This window comes from Cherax quadricarinatus, chromosome 41, assembly GCF_038502225.1.
Source record: "Cherax quadricarinatus isolate ZL_2023a chromosome 41, ASM3850222v1, whole genome shotgun sequence".
Lineage (NCBI taxonomy): Eukaryota > Metazoa > Arthropoda > Malacostraca > Decapoda > Parastacidae > Cherax > Cherax quadricarinatus.
Window position 1 is genome coordinate 11,325,290 of NC_091332.1, and position 18,169 is coordinate 11,343,458.

Here is an 18,169-nt window from a genome sequence, read left to right on the forward strand (position 1 = left end):
GTGATCTGGCAGAAGGCATAGTCACTTGTCAACCCCTCAGCTACGTTGGATCGTCTGACCACAAGGCTGTTTTTACCACACTTAAGATCCCAACAGAACGAGGTGAGGAGTCCACACGCACAACCTGGCTTTGGGAAAGAGGTAACTGGCCAGCCCTTTGCTCTGAGCTCGCCACCACCGACTGGAATGCTCTTCTCCAAGGGGATGTTGACAACCAAGTGAAAGCCTTCACTGGACACATCCTTAATCTACAACAAGGACACATTCCTCACCGGCAATATGTGACGAAGCCTACAGATCAGCCTTGGTTTGGCTTTCGTTGTAGAGAGGCTGCTACTGCTAAGTACAAAGCATGGCGAAGGTATAAGAGACATCCTACCACCTATAACAGGAACTTGCACATGCAAGCCTGTAGGCATATGGGTGATGTTCAAAAGTGGGCCATTGCTAAATGGGAGGTGGACACTAAAAGAAAGTTAGCATCAGGTAGGGTAGGCTCCAAAACCTGGTGGTCCCTGGTCAAGGACAGACAAGGTTATCTGCCTGATGAACTTATTCCACCTCTAAATCGACAGGATGGGACCACCTCTACTAGTAGTCAAGAGAAAATGGACCTCTTTGCCAAACACTTTGCTACCAAAATGCAAGTTCCTGATCCAGCAAGGGACCCTCCTTGGCTAGCCGCAAGAACTGTCAAAACTGTCAGTGGTGACAATAAGGCAGGAGGAGGTGCATTTCCTTCTTAAATCGCTTGACCAAGAATAGGCTGCGGGCCCAGGCAAATTGAGCCCAAGATTGCTGAGAAGATGTACAGACCAACTATCAGCACCTCTAACTCGCATCTTTCAGCACTGCCTAGTACAGTGTAATGGCCTTCTCTGAGGAAAGAGGCAAATGTAGTCCCTGTTCACAAAAAGAAGAGCAGAGCAGAAATCAGCAACTACAGACCAGTGTCACTCCTGTCAATCACTGGCAAGATCCTTGAGACAATAATCTCAAGACAAATGACAGAGTTTTTTGACTACCACTTACTACTTTGTGACCATGAATATGGCTTCAGGAAAGGTTACTCTGCTGCTGCCCTGTTGTTAAACTTCTCCACTAAGTGGCACCAGTCACTGGATGAATCCAAAGTCAGATGTGTGGTAGAACTGGACATTGCTGGCACTTTCGAGTGGGTGTGGCACCAGGGCTTCTTAACAAAACTGCAAGCTCTGGGAACTGCAGGGTCTACGCTATGTCTCCTCAGTTATTACCTTCATGGTAGATCTCAATGGAACAGAATCAGCAAGACATTCTACTGGTGCAAGTATTCCACAAGGAAGCATGCTGGGCCCATTGTTATGTAATGTCTACTTCAATGACCTTCATCTCATCCCAGAATCCCATGCATATGCAGATGACTGTACATTGACATTCACCTATCCAAGAGAAGAAATGCCAGCTGCTCTAAGCTACATCAATCACCAGCTAAGAGCTATACCAGCTTGGGGAAATAGATGGCAAGTAACATTTGTACCTGAGAAAACACAAATGATGATGGTCTCTAGGCACCATGATGGTAATGCTGATGCAGTAGTAAGGATAAATGGGAAGATGCTGGCACCTGGGGAAGAAGTTGATATCCTTGGGGTGAAATTTGACTCCAAAATGACCATGAAGAACCACGTTGTAAATCTTGCAAACAAGGCAGCCAGGAAGCTCACAGCACTTCGCCGTATCTCGCATCTGCTTGACAGTAGGGGTTGCAAGATTCTGTATGAGGCTCAAGTACGCTCACACCTTGAGTATGCTCCACTTTCTTGGTCTGCCTGCCCCCACTTTCATCTGTGACTGCTTGACAGTAGAGAACAGAGCAAGATGTCTCATCTCTCACCTGGACCAATCCTGGATAGATCTGTCATTTCAGCAGAGCCTTCTACACAGGAGGGATGTGGGTGGCCTTACTGTTATGTACAAGGCCAATATTGTCAAAGTATCAGACTTGGGTCCACTTCTTCGAGGACAGCGTGAAGCAAGCTTCTATACCACAAGACGGGCAGAAAGCAGCAACTTCACTCTGGCTGTACCCTTCTCCAGAACATCGCTTCATTTGAGATCATTTATCCCCAGGATGACTCGAGTATGGAACACATTCGTACAGCATTATGATGTCAACGAAATAAAGTCAGTTGATCAATGAAAATGCTGGCCCACAGATGGCTCCAATTTCATCCTGTTCCCTACTTGTATGTCTCATAACTATAAAAATGCTTTAAATGAGCTGATGTAGGTAACAGCTCTTAGCTTGTCAATAAAGTTAGGAATCCTTAACTAGTAAATAGCCTGTCAATAAAGCTAGGAATTCTTAACCTTGACAGAGAAAAATGTTTTTGTGCCTAGAATGTCTACACTCCTCATTTCGGACTATTTTTAAATTGGAATTTTTTAAGTTGTGTAAAATTGGCAAAACTGTCAACTTCTGTGCACTTATAGGGTAGCTCTGATAGTTTAATGGGCAGTTTTTGTAATCCATTGGTTTCCAAACTTTTTCTTTGTGCCACACTTTCAGAATAAAAATTTGGTCATACCACACCGTACACCACACAGAAGTGTAACTTTACATTATCTTAAGTTTTTGATTAAGCAGTACACTAATGCAAAAACAGATCACTTTGCTTCTTTGAGGCTCGTCCTCAACACTGCATCTAACACAGAGAGAGATGGAATGAAATCTGGTAACTTCTACAGGTTACTACACGTTTCTTTGATTGTCCCAGAATCTTCCTGCCACACTTACCATCCTCTCTCACTGCACCAGTGTGACAATCAAAGAACGTAAGGTATACTAGTGATATGGCTAAGAACTGGATCAAAAGGAGTAATGAAACTGACTTAACACAAAGTTCAAAGTGGGCAAAATCACTGATGAGTAAATTGCACCCAGACTACTAACTTCGTGCCTGTGTAATTTGGTAAATTTTCTATTAAATTTCATACTGCTGATGTCATTACCTTCAGAAAAAGATTCTCTACTATTTCAGAAGGTTTTTTAAAAGTGGACAGCAAAAAAGGGTAACACTTTGTCTGTCTGTCACATATAACTATGTCATCAAGGCTAGGATCCCTGACGTAGTCCTACATCATGAGCTCAGCTCACTCAGATAAACAGTGAGCAGTACATTTTAACTGTTGTATCTGAGCACCTCTGCAAAGACAGTGATTATGTATGAGAGATGGTGAAAGTGTTGAATGATGAAAGTTTTTTTTCTTTCTTTTTGGGTCACCCTGCCTCAGTGGGAAACTACTGACATGTTAAAAAAAAAATGAAAGAAAGGCTGTGTAATGTGTGCACACCATATAAAAAAAATCCTGCCACACATGGTAATTTCTCAAATGGTTTTTATGGTTTTACTGGCTGTTTCTTGGTATCATTTGATAGAATGGAAAATCTTACTAATATAGAGATGATTTTGACTGATTTCAGGACTAAGAAGCTTGAAATTGAGCTCAAAGTACATAGCAGAAATATTCAATTTTTGCTGACATTCCAGAGGACAGGTAAGGCCCCCCTACAGCCCCTAATCTGTTTTATGGACTTCTAATAGGTGTGATTCAATTATTGAGATGCTGTAAAACATGACCAATCTTTCCTGGTTGTATTTTATTATCCGAGAAATATAGTTAATGTAAAGCAAGCATAATATAGGAGAGACATGGGGAGACAACTAATGAACAGAGGAAATGTTTTAATGCTAGGAATATCTACATTGTTTATTATGGATTATTTTTATTTTTTTTTTTTAATTTCATGTGAAATTGGCAAATCCCGAATTCAAATAACTTTATGGGATAGTTGAAATGGGAAGTTTCTTGTGCTCAAGTGATAGAACAGAAGGCATAATAGTGACATAGCTAAGAATTTGGTCTACTGGAACAATGGAGTTGGCTTAAAATAGGATTCAAAATCAGCAATATCACTGGTGCATAAATTGTACCGAGAGTGACTTGCACACTACAAAATTCTTAAGTTTTCCATCAAATACAGTATTTTTGGTGCCATTACCGTCGGAAAAATATTTTCTACCATTTCATAAGAAAAAAATAACATTTTTGGTCACCAAGATCAAGTTTCGTTTCAGGGGTCTGGACAGTCAAAGGGTTAATAGGACTACTGTACTATTTTATACTGTCTACAATGACTCTTCACTCTCCAAATATTTCAGTACAGATATGGAACCAGCCCCTCCAGTTTTGCAGATATAAATTATGATGCATCATTTTTGCATAATTATCTCCAGTGAGTCTAGTCAGAGATTTTCAGCACTCAATTTAACTTCATCTCAAATGCTGAACTGAGGTTGATGAAAAAAATAAAAAAATGGTGGTTTTGAATGTACATAGCTGTTAGAGGAGTGACTAAATGAATTTTTCAGATACACAAAATATAGTTGGAAAGATTACAAAAAAGTTATAAGACTTTATCTTTTGACTACTCTCTGGGGTAAAAATTAATAAGGATTGAGGATACAAAAATAATAGAAGCACTCAAAATTTAGCCATTATCTGTCTATGATCAAGACATACACTACCAAAAATGAGCTTATAATTAAAGCCACAGTAAAAGTTATTACTTACTCTTTTGGTGTAAAGTTTTGAAGAGGTATGTGACAATGTGGTCAAGGGTCGCACAGCAGCCTGTACACACCATCGTATCTGAAATAGGACAGAGTAGCACATGCAAGTCTTAGTCTAGGTGGTAGAAAATCTTTACTTACTTTTCTGGTGCAAAAGTTTGTACAGGTAAGTGACTATATGGTCCAAAGTTGCACAGCAACCACTGCAGACCATTGTGTCTGAAAAATATGACCCATCATTAGTATAACACAGTACAAAGTTTTTTGTTTTGAAAGAAATCTTAAAATATCTAAAGCATACAACAAAATCACAAAAAAAATTATAACCTAAAATGCAATTTAAACAAACAAAACAAAACAAATTCCGAGAGCTTTCCTGGATAATGTAATTGATTTTTACATTTCTGAGATTTATTTTCATTCATTCATTGATATTTATATAAAATTCCTCCTTTGAAAAGCTTCCCCTAACTACTTAACCATTTTCTAGGATGGTGTTTTGATATCTGATTCTCATGAAATCTGTGATCTGTCAAATTATATATCCAGTATTGTACATTACAATTTTCAAAGCAGGAAACACATTTATGCATGTCATTGGGAAAACTTGGAATATGTTATACACTCACTCACACCACATACTCAAATCTCTAGACCCCAGTATTGTTTATCTTGCACTTTTGCACTGTGTAGGTCTCCACTGCCTACATCTGCATGTCATTACAAGTCTGTGGTGGTGGTCAGTAACCCCATCCCTACTATACTCGGAGCTCCAGTACACAGCAAAGGGAGGTGGTAGAATCCACTGGCCCCATGGACCTATACACAAAAATATGTTTTATATTTCAAGACCACGTATTTTGTACTGGGGTGCTAGGGGTTTACTTGGAATCCTTAATGGTTGATAAGCTTGCTGTCTCAGTGTGGAGAGGATCTTTCTCTCAGGCCCTGAGCAAAGCCTCACAAAGGTACTTTGGAAATTAGACAGTGACCACTTCCTGCTTGTCCAGGGACACACTGACATAGCAGATATACCATGCACTAGAACAAGAAATGACGGGTAAGCATCACAGATTGGCCATACATGATGGCCTCTCACCCCCTAAGCACATATGAAGGACCATACCTATAACAAAGGTCCGAGAACTATCTAGCCTAGACTGAATGAGCCCCTGCCCAGATGCAAGGACACAGCAATGAAGATAATCGAGTCTGCCCAGGTGCAAAGATGATGAAAAGCCAACAAAATAGGCAATACTAAACCATAAGCAGAAAGGCCAGTTATTAACCCCTTAACTGTGGCATACCCTGAAAATAAATTTCCTGTGTAGAGTAAAGATTTTGATAAAAACTATTATGATTTTAAGGTGTGTTGAAGTTGGCAATGATGATCACTTATCACTGGCCTGTATTCCAACAAAGTTCAAACCTAATAATAGACCAGAAGGCTAAGTGCACGACCATCACACGACACAAGATTCCTTTTTGTTCTTCCCTCACTCTCTGCAAGTAGGTGTTAAAAGTATTGTCTGTATGACTTAACAATAGCTTGACCTTGAGCAAAGCAGTCTCCATTAAAACTTTTTCTCCACAATGAAGTTTGATACTCATACCAGCTACCATTATGCCTCTATATCCAGAACTCTTCATTGTGGATTTGAAGACAAATATCCCATTAAACTCAAGATTTATTACTACGAAGGTGTCATAAACCTTGTCTATGGTTATATACATAATACTTAACAGTATAATGAAAGATTCCAAAGAGTAGAGACTCAAAATGCATTGACTACCTCAGGTTTTGTTTCTTCCCGTGGCCACGCACAAGTACATCAAATATTCAAAACAAAATTGCATGAATATGCATCTAAAATTATGAATATTAAATACCATCAGCAATGTAAAATTTAAATAATAACCTGCTATATTTTCAACAAATCTTTAATATGTATCAGTGCTAGCTTTAACCTACACTAAGTAATTAATCACACACTGAAGAAATTAAGCATGCATATATCTCTATTCCCAAGTGATACTTTTCACACAGGTTAAAGCTTGTGAACATCAGTAGTAAAGAAAAAAAATTATCTGTGGTAAAACAAAATGAATGACATGCTAGGATCTTACTTTCTACTTGAGTAGCTGCAGAATTTTTTAGTAAATATCAATCAATGTGAAACACTCAGAAAATTAGATCTTAGTTGAACAACTATTTTCAAAGAAAGGCAATAGAGTATAGTTTAGGTATTAAATTGACCAAATGTCTCAAATTACATGTACAGTAGCTTAAATTTTCAAAGGAACCAATTACAGTGGACCCCCGGTTAACGATATTTTTTCACTCCAGAAGTATGTTCAGGTGCCAGTACTGACCGAATTTGTTCCCATAAGGAATATTGTGAAGTAGATTAGTCCATTTCAGACCCCCAAACATACACGTACAAATGCACTTACATAAATACACTTACATAATTGATCGCATTCGGAGGTAATCGTTATGCGGGGGTCCACTGTAATAACATGATACTAGTATATCTGATAGCCAGACTGTACTAAAATTTGCCAGGGGGGTAAAAATTTGACATAGGTCTTTTATCATATAACTTGTTCATTGATGCTGACCTCAGAGTGGAGGCTCAGCAGAGCCATAACAAAAATACAGTAGTATAATTTAACCTATTTAATCTGATTTCTTTCTCATCTGCCATTAATGTATAAGATGAAGAGGGGCTTTATAGTAGGCTAAATTATAAAGTAGTCAAATCCCTCTATGAATTCGAATTCTGAGAGCCTGGTTGCAGGGCTTGTTTCTCAAAAATTCTCAACAAATGAGCAATGGGATCACCAGCAAACTGTACGATACAGAGCTAAGTATTGAATGTATTGATAAGGTACATTACTACCACAGACTGAGAAATCCCCCAAGGCAGGATGTTGCCTCTATTTAAGAGAATAATGAAAGCCTTCCATACAGATTCATAGTGATGACATGTGAAAGAACAGTGATGTTCAGAGATGAACTGCAACTCCTCTGATTAGACCAGCCTTGTGCAGGGACAGACTTATAACAGCCATTCCTAAAGTGCCAAAGTCAAACATTCCAGACCTTTGACTGGAACCTACAGCAAGGCCTGTGACAGGTGATTGTACTGCAATATAGTATACAAATCACCTTGCTTGCCATGACCCATCAGGCTGGAAACTACATATGAAGAGGCCACCACTGATCAATCAGAATGCAATAAGTGCATAACAGGGATGTGTGCAGCACCACTTTTTCCATAATGTCACAGGGAAGGTGTGCAGAACTGAAAACTACTCTCTTGGATTAAGGGGCATTGCATCTGGTGCAACTGTGAACTGGTCTGGGAACAGAGAAACATAGACCTGAAATTTGAAATACTTCTGATTACAAACCAATCTATGTCTGGAAAATCCCATCATTTCTCCAAAATACTGAAATACATTTTGACTGAGTTTCCACTAGTGTGAATCCAAGTGATAAGGCAATCAGCTCACTGCAATACATAAAGGAAAGAGGAGGAAGGTTTTTGCTTTAGCAAAAGGCTAGATTTTTTTTATTAGAATAAAGAACAAGAATGATGTCTGAAAACCAGAGTGCAAAAACTTAGTGAGGGCCAGCTATCTAATCATATTGGATGCAATTGTGCAGTTTCACCATAATGAACAGCTAAATGGCAGATGTTGCAAATGGATAGAATAGGTACAGTAAACCTTAGAGCTAACAAACCTCAAAAAATACAGGACAAAATCCACTAGGTCAACTGATTTGTAAACAGAAACCACTGGTTACAGAATTTTCAGTTATGATCACAGTAAAATAATTCATCATTGCCAGCCACCCACTTCCTGCTATTAGTTTGTTAACCCTTTAACTGTCGCAACCCCAAATCCTGAAGTGTCTCTCCGTGACGCAAAATATTCGAAAAAAAAAAAAAAAAAATTATGTTTTCTTATGAAATGATAGAGAATCTTTTCCAGGTGGTAATGACACCAAACGTATGAAATTTGATGGAAAGCTTATGGAATTACGCTCTTGCGAAGTTAGCAATCTCGGCGATATAGACACATCGGCAATTTCACCCGCTTTGAGCCCTATTTTCAGCCAATTCCATTATTCCAGTCAACCAAATTCATTGTTATTTCTTTAGAGCTCCATTTGTTCTATCGACTGAGTACAAGTAACTGCCCATTTACCGATTTCAACTACCCAATAAAGTGGACAGAAATTGGCAATTTGGCCAATTTCACGCAAATTAAAAAAGATGTCAATTTCAAAATAGGGTACAGAATAAACAATGTAGACATTCCTGAGTGAATAAAAATAGAATTTTTATTCACGCAAAAAATAGATTAACTGTTATGCAGACTACTGCATTATTGTAGTAAGTGAATAAATAATGTCAACCCATTCGTGACTGCGTATAAGACTGGCCAGTTGGACACGTATTGGATGGTGATGTTATTTGTTTACTCTTGAACATCGGCAAAAATTGAACACTTCCGCTACTTTGAGCTCAATTTCAAGGTCCTTTTCATTGTGAAACCAATCGAAATCATCTCTATTTCTATAATATATCTTCCATTCTATCAAATGAGACCAAGAAAATGAGAATATAACCATAAATGCTATACAAAAATACACATCAAAATCGGCGTTTTAATCCAAAAACACAATCGGAGTTTTTGTTTCTCATTATCCACTGTGTGCTGCAGAATTTTTTTATACTGTGCACAAAGACCCATTTTCTCACATGTGGGCCTACCAGCTTTCTCCAGCTTGATTTGAAGCCGCTAGAATTTTGGAGTATTAATACGTCAAAAACACTGGCTCGTAAGATGTATATGTATGGTAAAAACAGTCAAAGGGTTAAATTGAGGTACAGTGGAACCCTGCATATCAGCCAAATCAGATTTCAGCCACTTTCTGGCTGAAATTCTGTCCTGGATTTGAGCCAGCAACTCAGAAATCAGCCATATTGGATGCGTCTGCCCGCCACTCCTCTACGTGAGTGAGCAACACTGCGCATTCATCCAAACGTTTCATTATAATCCGTTGTTTTTTGTGGTTTATCGAGTGCAACTGCAAAATAAGCCACCATGGGCCCAAAGAAAGTTCCTAGTGCCAGTCCTTTGGTAAAGAAAGTGAGAAACATGATAGAATTCAGTGACAAAACCTTGTCCCACTTCAGGCAACTCTTTAAGAGACGCCAGAAACAGACCTCTCTGGACAGTTTTTATGTGCGACATGGGTGCAGTGACTCTCAAGCTAGTCCTAGTGCCAGTAAAAGACAAAGAAGGGACGTAACCCTGGATAGGGACTTGATATCTGAAGTCCTTAAGGAGGGGGATTCCCCTTCCAAACAATAACCTCAACTTCCTCTCCCCTCCTCGCCTTCTTCAATATGGCAACAAGAGTCTTTGATAAAGGTATGTAATGTTCATTTATCATTAAAATTTGTGCTTTATATTTCTCATTGTTTTCTGTATGCAAAACTATAGTTAATCTTTAACCCCTTGACTGTCGCAACCCCAAATCCTGAGGTGTCTCCTGGCGTCACAAAAATTAAAAACAAAAAAATCATTTTTCCATATGAAATGAAAGAGAATCTTTTCCTGATGGTAATGACACCAAAAGTACGAAATTTGATGGAAAACTCACGGAATTACGTTCTCGCAAAGTTAGCAACCTCGGTGATATTAACGAATCAGCGATTTCCCCAACTTTGAGCCCTATTTTTGGCTAATTCCATTGTTCCAGTCGACAAAAACTCATAACTACAGTATTTCTTTATAACTGCATTTGTTCTATCAACTGAGTACAAGAAACCACCCATTTACCGATTTCAACTACCCAATAAAGTGGTCAGAAATTGGCAACTTGGCCAATTTCATGCAAATTAAAAAATATGCCAATTTCAAAATAAGGTCCAGAATGAACAATGCAGACATTCCTGGCTCTAAAATAACATTTTCTTTGTTCATCAGTCATGTCTCCAGGCCCCTGTGATATTACTCTTGCTTTCTATTTTGAATTTTTATTCAAAAAAAAAAAAAAAAAATAGAAGATTTACTGTTATGCAGACTACTGCAATATTGTAATAATTGCATAAATAACATCAACCCATTCATGACAACATATCAGAATAGCTAGTTGGATATTTATTGGACAATGACATCATTTGTTTACTTTTGAACATTGGTAAAAATCAAACATTTCCCCTACTTTGAGCTTCATTTCAAGGTTCTTTTCATAGCAAAACCAATCAAAATCACCTCTATTTCTATAATATGTTTTCCATTCTATCAAATGAGACCACGAAAACGAGAATACAACCATAAATACTACACGAAAATACACCACAAAGTCGGCGTTTTAATTAAAAAAAAAAATGGTTGGAGTTTTTTTTCTCATTATGCAGTGCGTGGTGCAGGATTTTTTTATATGGTGCGGTGCACACTGACCACACAGACTCATTCTCTGACATGTGGGCCTACCAGCTTTCTCCTGCTTGATTTGAAGCCGCTAGAATTTATGAGTATATATATGTCAAACACGGTGGCTCTTAAGATGTATATATATTTTTTTTTCAACAAGTCGGCCGTCTCCCACCGAGGCAGGGTGACCCAAAAAGAAAGAAAATCCTCAAAAAGAAAATACTTTCATCATCATTCAACACTTTCACCTCACTCACACATAATCAATGTTTTTGCAGAGGTGCTCAGAACACAACAATTTAGAAGCATATACGTATAAAGATACACAACATGTCCCTCCAAACTGCTAATATCCCGAACCCCTCCTTTAGAGTGCAGGCATTGTATTTCCCATTTCCAGGACTCGAGTCTGGCTATATAAAAATAACAGGTTTCCCCTGAATCCCTTCACTAAATATGACGTATGACGTATATATACGACTGAAACAGTCAAAGCGTTAAAAAATGAATTTTTTGTTAATATTTTTAGGTGTCTGGAAAGGATTAATTGTATTTTTTTTTTTCAACAAGTCGGTCGTCTCCCACCGAGGCAGAGTGACCCAAAAAAGAAAGAAAATCCCCAAAAAGAAAATACTTTCATCATTCAACACTTTCACCACACTCACACATTATCACTGCTTTTGCAGAGGTGCTCAGAATACAACAGTTTAGAAGCATATACGTATAAAGATACACAACATATCCCTCCAAACTGCCAATATCCCAAACCCCTCCTTTAAAGTGAAGGCACTGTACTTCCCATTTCCAGGACTCAAGTCCGACTATATGAAAATAACCGGTTTCCCTGAATCCCCTCACTAAATATTACCCTGCTCACACTCCAACAGATCGTCAGGTCGAAAGTATCATTCGTCTCCATTCACTCCTATCTAACACGCTCATGCACGCTTCTGGAAGTCCAAGCCCCTCGCCCACAAAACCTCCTTTACCCCCTCATTCCAACCCTTTCGAGGACGACCCCTACCCCTCTTTCCTTCCCCTATAGATTTATATGCTTTCCATGTCATTCTACTTTGATCCATTCTCTCTAAATGACCAAACCACCTCAACAACCCCTCTTCTGCCCTCTGACTAATGCTTTTATTAACTCCACACCTTCTCCTAATTTCCACACTCCGAATTTTCTGCATAATATTTACACCACACATTGCCCTTAGACAGGACATCTCCACTGCCTCCAACCGTCTCCTCGCTGCTGCATTTACCACCCAAGCTTCACATCCATATAAGAGTGTTGGTACTACTATACTTTCATACATTCCCTTCTTTGCCTCCATAGATAACGTTTTTTGACTCCACATATACCTCAACGCACCACTCACCTTTTTTCCCTCATCAATTCTATGGTTAACCTCATCCTTCATAAATCCATCCGCCGACACGTCAACTCCCAAGTATCTGAAAACATTCACTTCTTCCATACTCCTCCTCCCCAATTTGATATCCAATTTTTCTTTATCTAAATCATTTGATACCCTCATCACCTTACTCTTTTCTATGTTCACTTTCAACTTTCTACCTTTACACACATTCTCAAACTCATCCACTAACCTTTGCAATTTTTCTTTAGAATCTCCCATAAGCACAGTATCATCAGTAAAAAGTAACTGTGTCAATTCCCATTTTGAATTTGATTCCCCATAATTTAATCCCACCCCTCTCCCGAACACCCTAGCATTTACTTCTTTTACAACCCCATCTATAAATATATTAAACAACCATGGTGACATTACACATCCCTGTCTAAGACCTACTTTTACCGGGAAGTATTCTCCCTCTCTTCTACACACCCTAACCTGAGCCTCACTATCCTCATAAAAGCTCTTTACAGCATTTAGTAACTTACCACCTATTCCATATACTTGCAACATCTGCCACATTGCTCCTCTATCCACTCTATCATATGCCTTTTCTAAATCCATAAATGCAATAAAAACTTCCCTACCTTTATCTAAATACTGTTCACATATATGCTTCAATGTAAACACGATCTACACATCCCCTACCCACTCTGAAGCCTCCTTGCTCGTCCGCAATTCTACATTCTGTCTTACCTCTAATTCTTTCAATTATAACCCTACCGTATACTTTTCCTGGTATACTCAGCAAACTTATTCCTCTATAATTTCTACAATCTCTTTTGTCCCCTTTCCCTTTATATAAAGGGACTATACATGCTCTCCGCCAATCCCTAGGTACCTTCCCCTCTTTCATACATTTACTAAACAAAAGTACCAACCACTCCAACACTATATCCCCCCCTGCTTTTAACATTTCTGTCATGATCCCATCAGTTCCAGCTGCTTTACCCCCTTTCATTCTACGTAATGCCTCACGTACCTCCACCACACTTACATTCTGCTCTTCTTCACTCCTAAAAGATGGTATACCTCCCTGGCTAGAGCATGAAATTACCGCCTCCCTTTCTTCCTCAACATTTAAAAGTTCCTCAAAATATTCTCGCCATCTACCTAATACCTCCCTCTCCCCATCTACTAAATCCCCTACTCTGTTTTTAACTGACAAATCCATACTTTCCCTAGGCTTTCTTAACTTGTTTAACTCACTCCAAAATTTTTTCTTATTTTCATTAAAATTTCTTGACAGTGCCTCTCACACTCTTTCATCTGCTCTCCTTTTGCACTCTCTCACAACTTTAAAAAAAACCATACCCCCGGCCGGGATTGAACCCGCGGTCATAGAGTCTCAAAACTCGGGATTGACCGCGGGTTCAATCCCGGCCGGGGGTATGGTTTATTTGCAATCGTGTCATTACGATCTCACAACTCTCTTCACCTTTCTTTTACTCTCCATATACTCTGCTCTTCTTATAACACTTCTGCTTTGTAAAAACCTCTCGTAAGCTACCTTTTTCTCTTTTATCACACCCTTTACTTCATCATTCCACCAATCACTCCTCTTTCCTCCTGCCCCCACCCTCCTATAACCACAAACTTCTGCCCCACATTCTAATACTGCATTTTTAAAACTATTCCAACCCTCTTCAACCCCCCCCCCCCCCACTACTCATCTTTGCACTAGCCCACCTTTCTGCCAATAGTCGCTTATATCTCGCCCGAACTTCCTCCTCCCTTAGTTTATACACTTTCACCTCCCTCTTACTTGTTGTTGCCACCTTCCTCTTTTCCCATCTACCTCTTACTCTAACTGTAGCTACAACTAAATAATGATCCGATATATCAGTTGCCCCTCTATAAACATGTACATCCTGGAGCCTACCCATCAACCTTTTATCCATCAATACATAATAATCTAACAAACTACTTTCATTACGTGCTACATCATACCTTGTATATTTATTTATCCTCTTTTTCATAAAATATGTATTACTTATTACCAAATCTCTTTCTACACATAGCTCAATTAAAGGCTCCCCATTTACATTTACCCCTGGCACCCCAAATTTACCCACTACTCCCTCCATAACATTTTTACCCACTTTAGCATTGAAATCCCCAACCACCATTACTCTCACACTTGATTCAAAACTCCCCACGCATTCACTCAACATTTCCCAGAATTTCTCTCTCTCCTCTACACTTCTCTCTTCTCCAGGTGCATACACGCTTACTATAACCCACTTTTCACATCCAATCTTTATTTTACTCCACATAATCCTTGAATTTATACATTTGTAGTCCCTCTTTTCCTGCCATAGCTTATCCTTCAACATTATTGCTACTCCTTCTTTAGCTCTAACTCTATTTGAAACCCCTGACCTAATCCCATTTATTCCTCTCCATTGAAACTCTCCCACCCCCTTCAGCTTTGTTTCACTTAAAGCCAGGACATCCAGTTTCTTCTCATTCATAACATCCACAATCATCTCTTTCTTATCATTTGCACAACATCCACGCACATTCAGACTTCCCACTTTGACAATTTTCTTCTTCTTATTCTTTTTAGTAATCTTTACAGGAAAAGGGGTTACTAGCCCATTGTTCCCGGCATTTTAGTTGACTTTTACAACACGCATGGCTTACGGAGGAAAGATTCTTATTCCACTTCCCCATGGATATAAAAGGAAAAGTAATAAGACCAAGAACTATTAAGATAAAATCAAAGAAAACTCAGATGAGTGTGTATAAATAAACGTGTACATGTATGTGTAGTGTGACCTAAGTGTAAGTAGAAGTAAGTAAGTAGATTAATTGTATTTACATTAATTCTTACACAAATAACCCGCACATAAAAGAGAGAAGCTTACGACGACGTTTCGGTCCGACTTGGACCATTGACAAAGTCACACTAACAGAGGTGGAGCAGGACGGCTATATATAGGCAGGAAGAGGTGGAGGTAGTAGTAGTAGTAGCAGTAGTAGTACAAGAATTGTATATAATACCGACAAGATGAAATTAAGACGCATGCACAACACCCGGGCATCCCCATCGTAGATGTTTCGCCATCCAGCCAGCCACTGGATGGCGAAACGTCCACAACAAAGACAAAGAGACGCCGCACATGTGAGGCTGCTCTTATTGCTACCAGGCGTCGTAAGAATCAGCTTCGCTTCCTACGTGACTGTCTTGCTGAACAAGTTCTGCCCCCTTCCTTCTCACACTTCCTGAAAACCAACCCACTGGGCACTCCCTTTCCTGATCATGCCCGTCTCCTACTTCAACAGCTCATTCTTTCTACTAAATCACAGGTTGAAGATGCCTTCTTTACTTTCCGTCAACGTCAACGTGCTCTCTTGCGGCTCTACCACAGGATCTCTGTAACCTTCTCTCTACCATTGCCTTTGACACTGCTCGCCTGAATGCACAAATTCATTCTTCCAAACTACAAATAAACTTCAACGTCTCATCTCAGCTAGCCCTTGGTCTAAATTCTCCCTCACTGACTGTGTTACTAATCTGTCTTCTGTCTCACTCTCAATATGAGCTTGAACTTCTTGGTTTTGGTCTTTCCTTTGCCACTTCGCCTACTCCTCGCGCTGGTATTTCCCTGATTAGCTCTTTTGATTCCTTTCGTCAATCTCGCTTCCGTAATCTTCCTGACTTGTCCACTTTTCGTGGTGCTCTCCTTCCTGCTCTTGTTAGTCTGTTTTCCAAGAATCACCACCTTCCACGCCGTTACCAACTTGCCCTTTCTTCTCTTAAATCCAACACTAACATTGTCATACTATCTTCTGACAAAGGTAATTCGGTAGTTATCCTTGATCGCGAGGATTACCTCCGTAAAGCTGATGTCTTGCTCTCTGACTCACGCACCTACACTCCTCTCGTTTCCAACCCTCTTGATCGCATCAAGAGAACTTTCAACAAAAAACTAAAGACTCTCTCCGACCTCTGTCCTCCTGACTTTGACCTTGTTCAACGGTTTCGTGTCATCTGTCCCTCTCTTCCCTATTTCTATGGCCTTCCCAAAACTCATAAACCTGATATTCCTCTTCGTCCTATCATATCCTCTAGAGGTTCTGTCTCTTATTCTCTTGCTTCTTGGCTGGCCAAAACCCTCACTCCCTTTCTTGGTACTTTTTCTCCTGCCCACCTCCGTCACTCTCAAGACTTCATTGAACGGGTTCGCTCTCTCCCAACCTGTAAGATGCTTAGTCTTGACGTTGAGTCCCTCTTCACCAATGTCCCTCTTGATGATGTCCTTGATTTCCTTAGAGAGAAGGCCCATGAAGGGTTTCTTCATCTCCCTATCCCCACTGATGTCTTTCTTGATCTGATCTGCCTCTGTGTGGACTCTAACTCCTTTTCCTTCCAAGGGAAATATTATTCTCAAACCTTCGGTGTCGCTATGGGCTCTCCTCTCTCTCCTGTCCTTGCTAATCTTTACATGGAATATTTCGAGACTGTTCTTCTTCCTACCCTCGATGTGCAACCTTCACTCTGGCTCCGCTATGTGGATGACATCCTTGCTCTGTGGCCTCATGACTCCAGTCTCTTCCAACCTTTTCTTGAAGCTCTTAATAATCTTGCCCCTTCCATTAAGTTTAAAGCTGAATGGGAATCTAATTCCTTGCTTCCTTTCCTTGATGTCCATGTCCACCGCTCAGATACAGGTTTTTCCTTTTCCGTTTACCGTAAACCTATGCACAGTGGCATGTACATTCACTACTTTTCCTATCATGCTTCCCCTGTCAAGAAAAGTGTTCTTATCTCCCTCTTTCTCCGTGCCCTCCGCATCTGTGATCCTCAGTTCCTTCCAGCAGAAATTTCCACTCTTCATAATTCGTTCTCCCGTCTTGGCTACCCTTCCCATTTCATAGACTCTGCCCTCTCACGTGCTAAACGCAATTTCTTCTCTCCCAAACTCTCTACTCATGGGAACTCTGCCTTCCCTACATTTCCGGTCTTTCTAATCTCAACAATTCTCTCCGTCCCTTAGACATCAAGCTTACCTTCCGCCAGACTAACACTCTTCGCACTAATCTCGTTCATACCTCTCCTCCCTCTACAGATGTTCCTGGTGTCTACTCTATTTCTTGCTCCTCCTGTCCTCTTCAATACTTCGGAGAAACTGGTCGATCTCTTTCTGACAGACTTAGGGAGCACAAAAGTAGTGTTAGGCTTGCCGACACTAACAATGCTCTTTTCTGTCACGTCAGAGATCATAGCCATCCTATTGACTGGTCTTCTGCTAAAACTGTCTTCCCTACTTCCAACTCGAACAGTCGCCGTCTAGTTGAATCCTCTCTAATACACAACTTTCCTTGTATGAACCTTAGCCCTGGCTTCGTCTCTGTAGATGCCTTCCTCTCCCACTACATTGTAAAATGCTCCAAACTTCAGAACACCCGTGACTTAACCTGAATCCTCATTTTTTCTTTCTTTTTCTTCTTCCTCTTCCCCTTTCCTCTTTCCTTTTCTCCTCTGGGTTGTCTTTCTCTCTCCTGTCTCGTGTTTCTGTTCCTTCTTCATTTATTTTATTTCACCACTTCCCCTTTCACGCACCTCTGTGCACTTGCTCTCCCTCTGTGGGCATCTAGCTCTCTTGCAGTGCTCCCCTTCCTTTGTTTTTGTTTTTGACTGGCTCGTCATCCTTATTTCCCACTTCTACC

The 18,169-nt window shown here is 39.9% G+C and overlaps 1 protein-coding gene across 4 annotated transcripts in view; it reads right to left on the reverse strand.

Annotated features, from left to right (window-relative positions):
* Ranbp16 (Ran-binding protein 16) overlaps positions 1-18,169 on the reverse strand; it is a 170,089-nt gene that overhangs the window by 31,895 nt on the left and 120,025 nt on the right. For 3 of the 4 annotated variants that reach the window (XM_070093002.1, XM_070093003.1, XM_070093000.1), the window contains one exon: positions 4,618-4,695. In XM_070093002.1, coding sequence (XP_069949103.1) covers positions 4,618-4,695 — 78 coding nt within the window. Of the gene's footprint in view, positions 1-4,617; positions 4,696-4,757; positions 4,836-18,169 lie in introns of all 4 variants that reach the window. The other variant, XM_070093001.1, reaches the window with a different exon arrangement.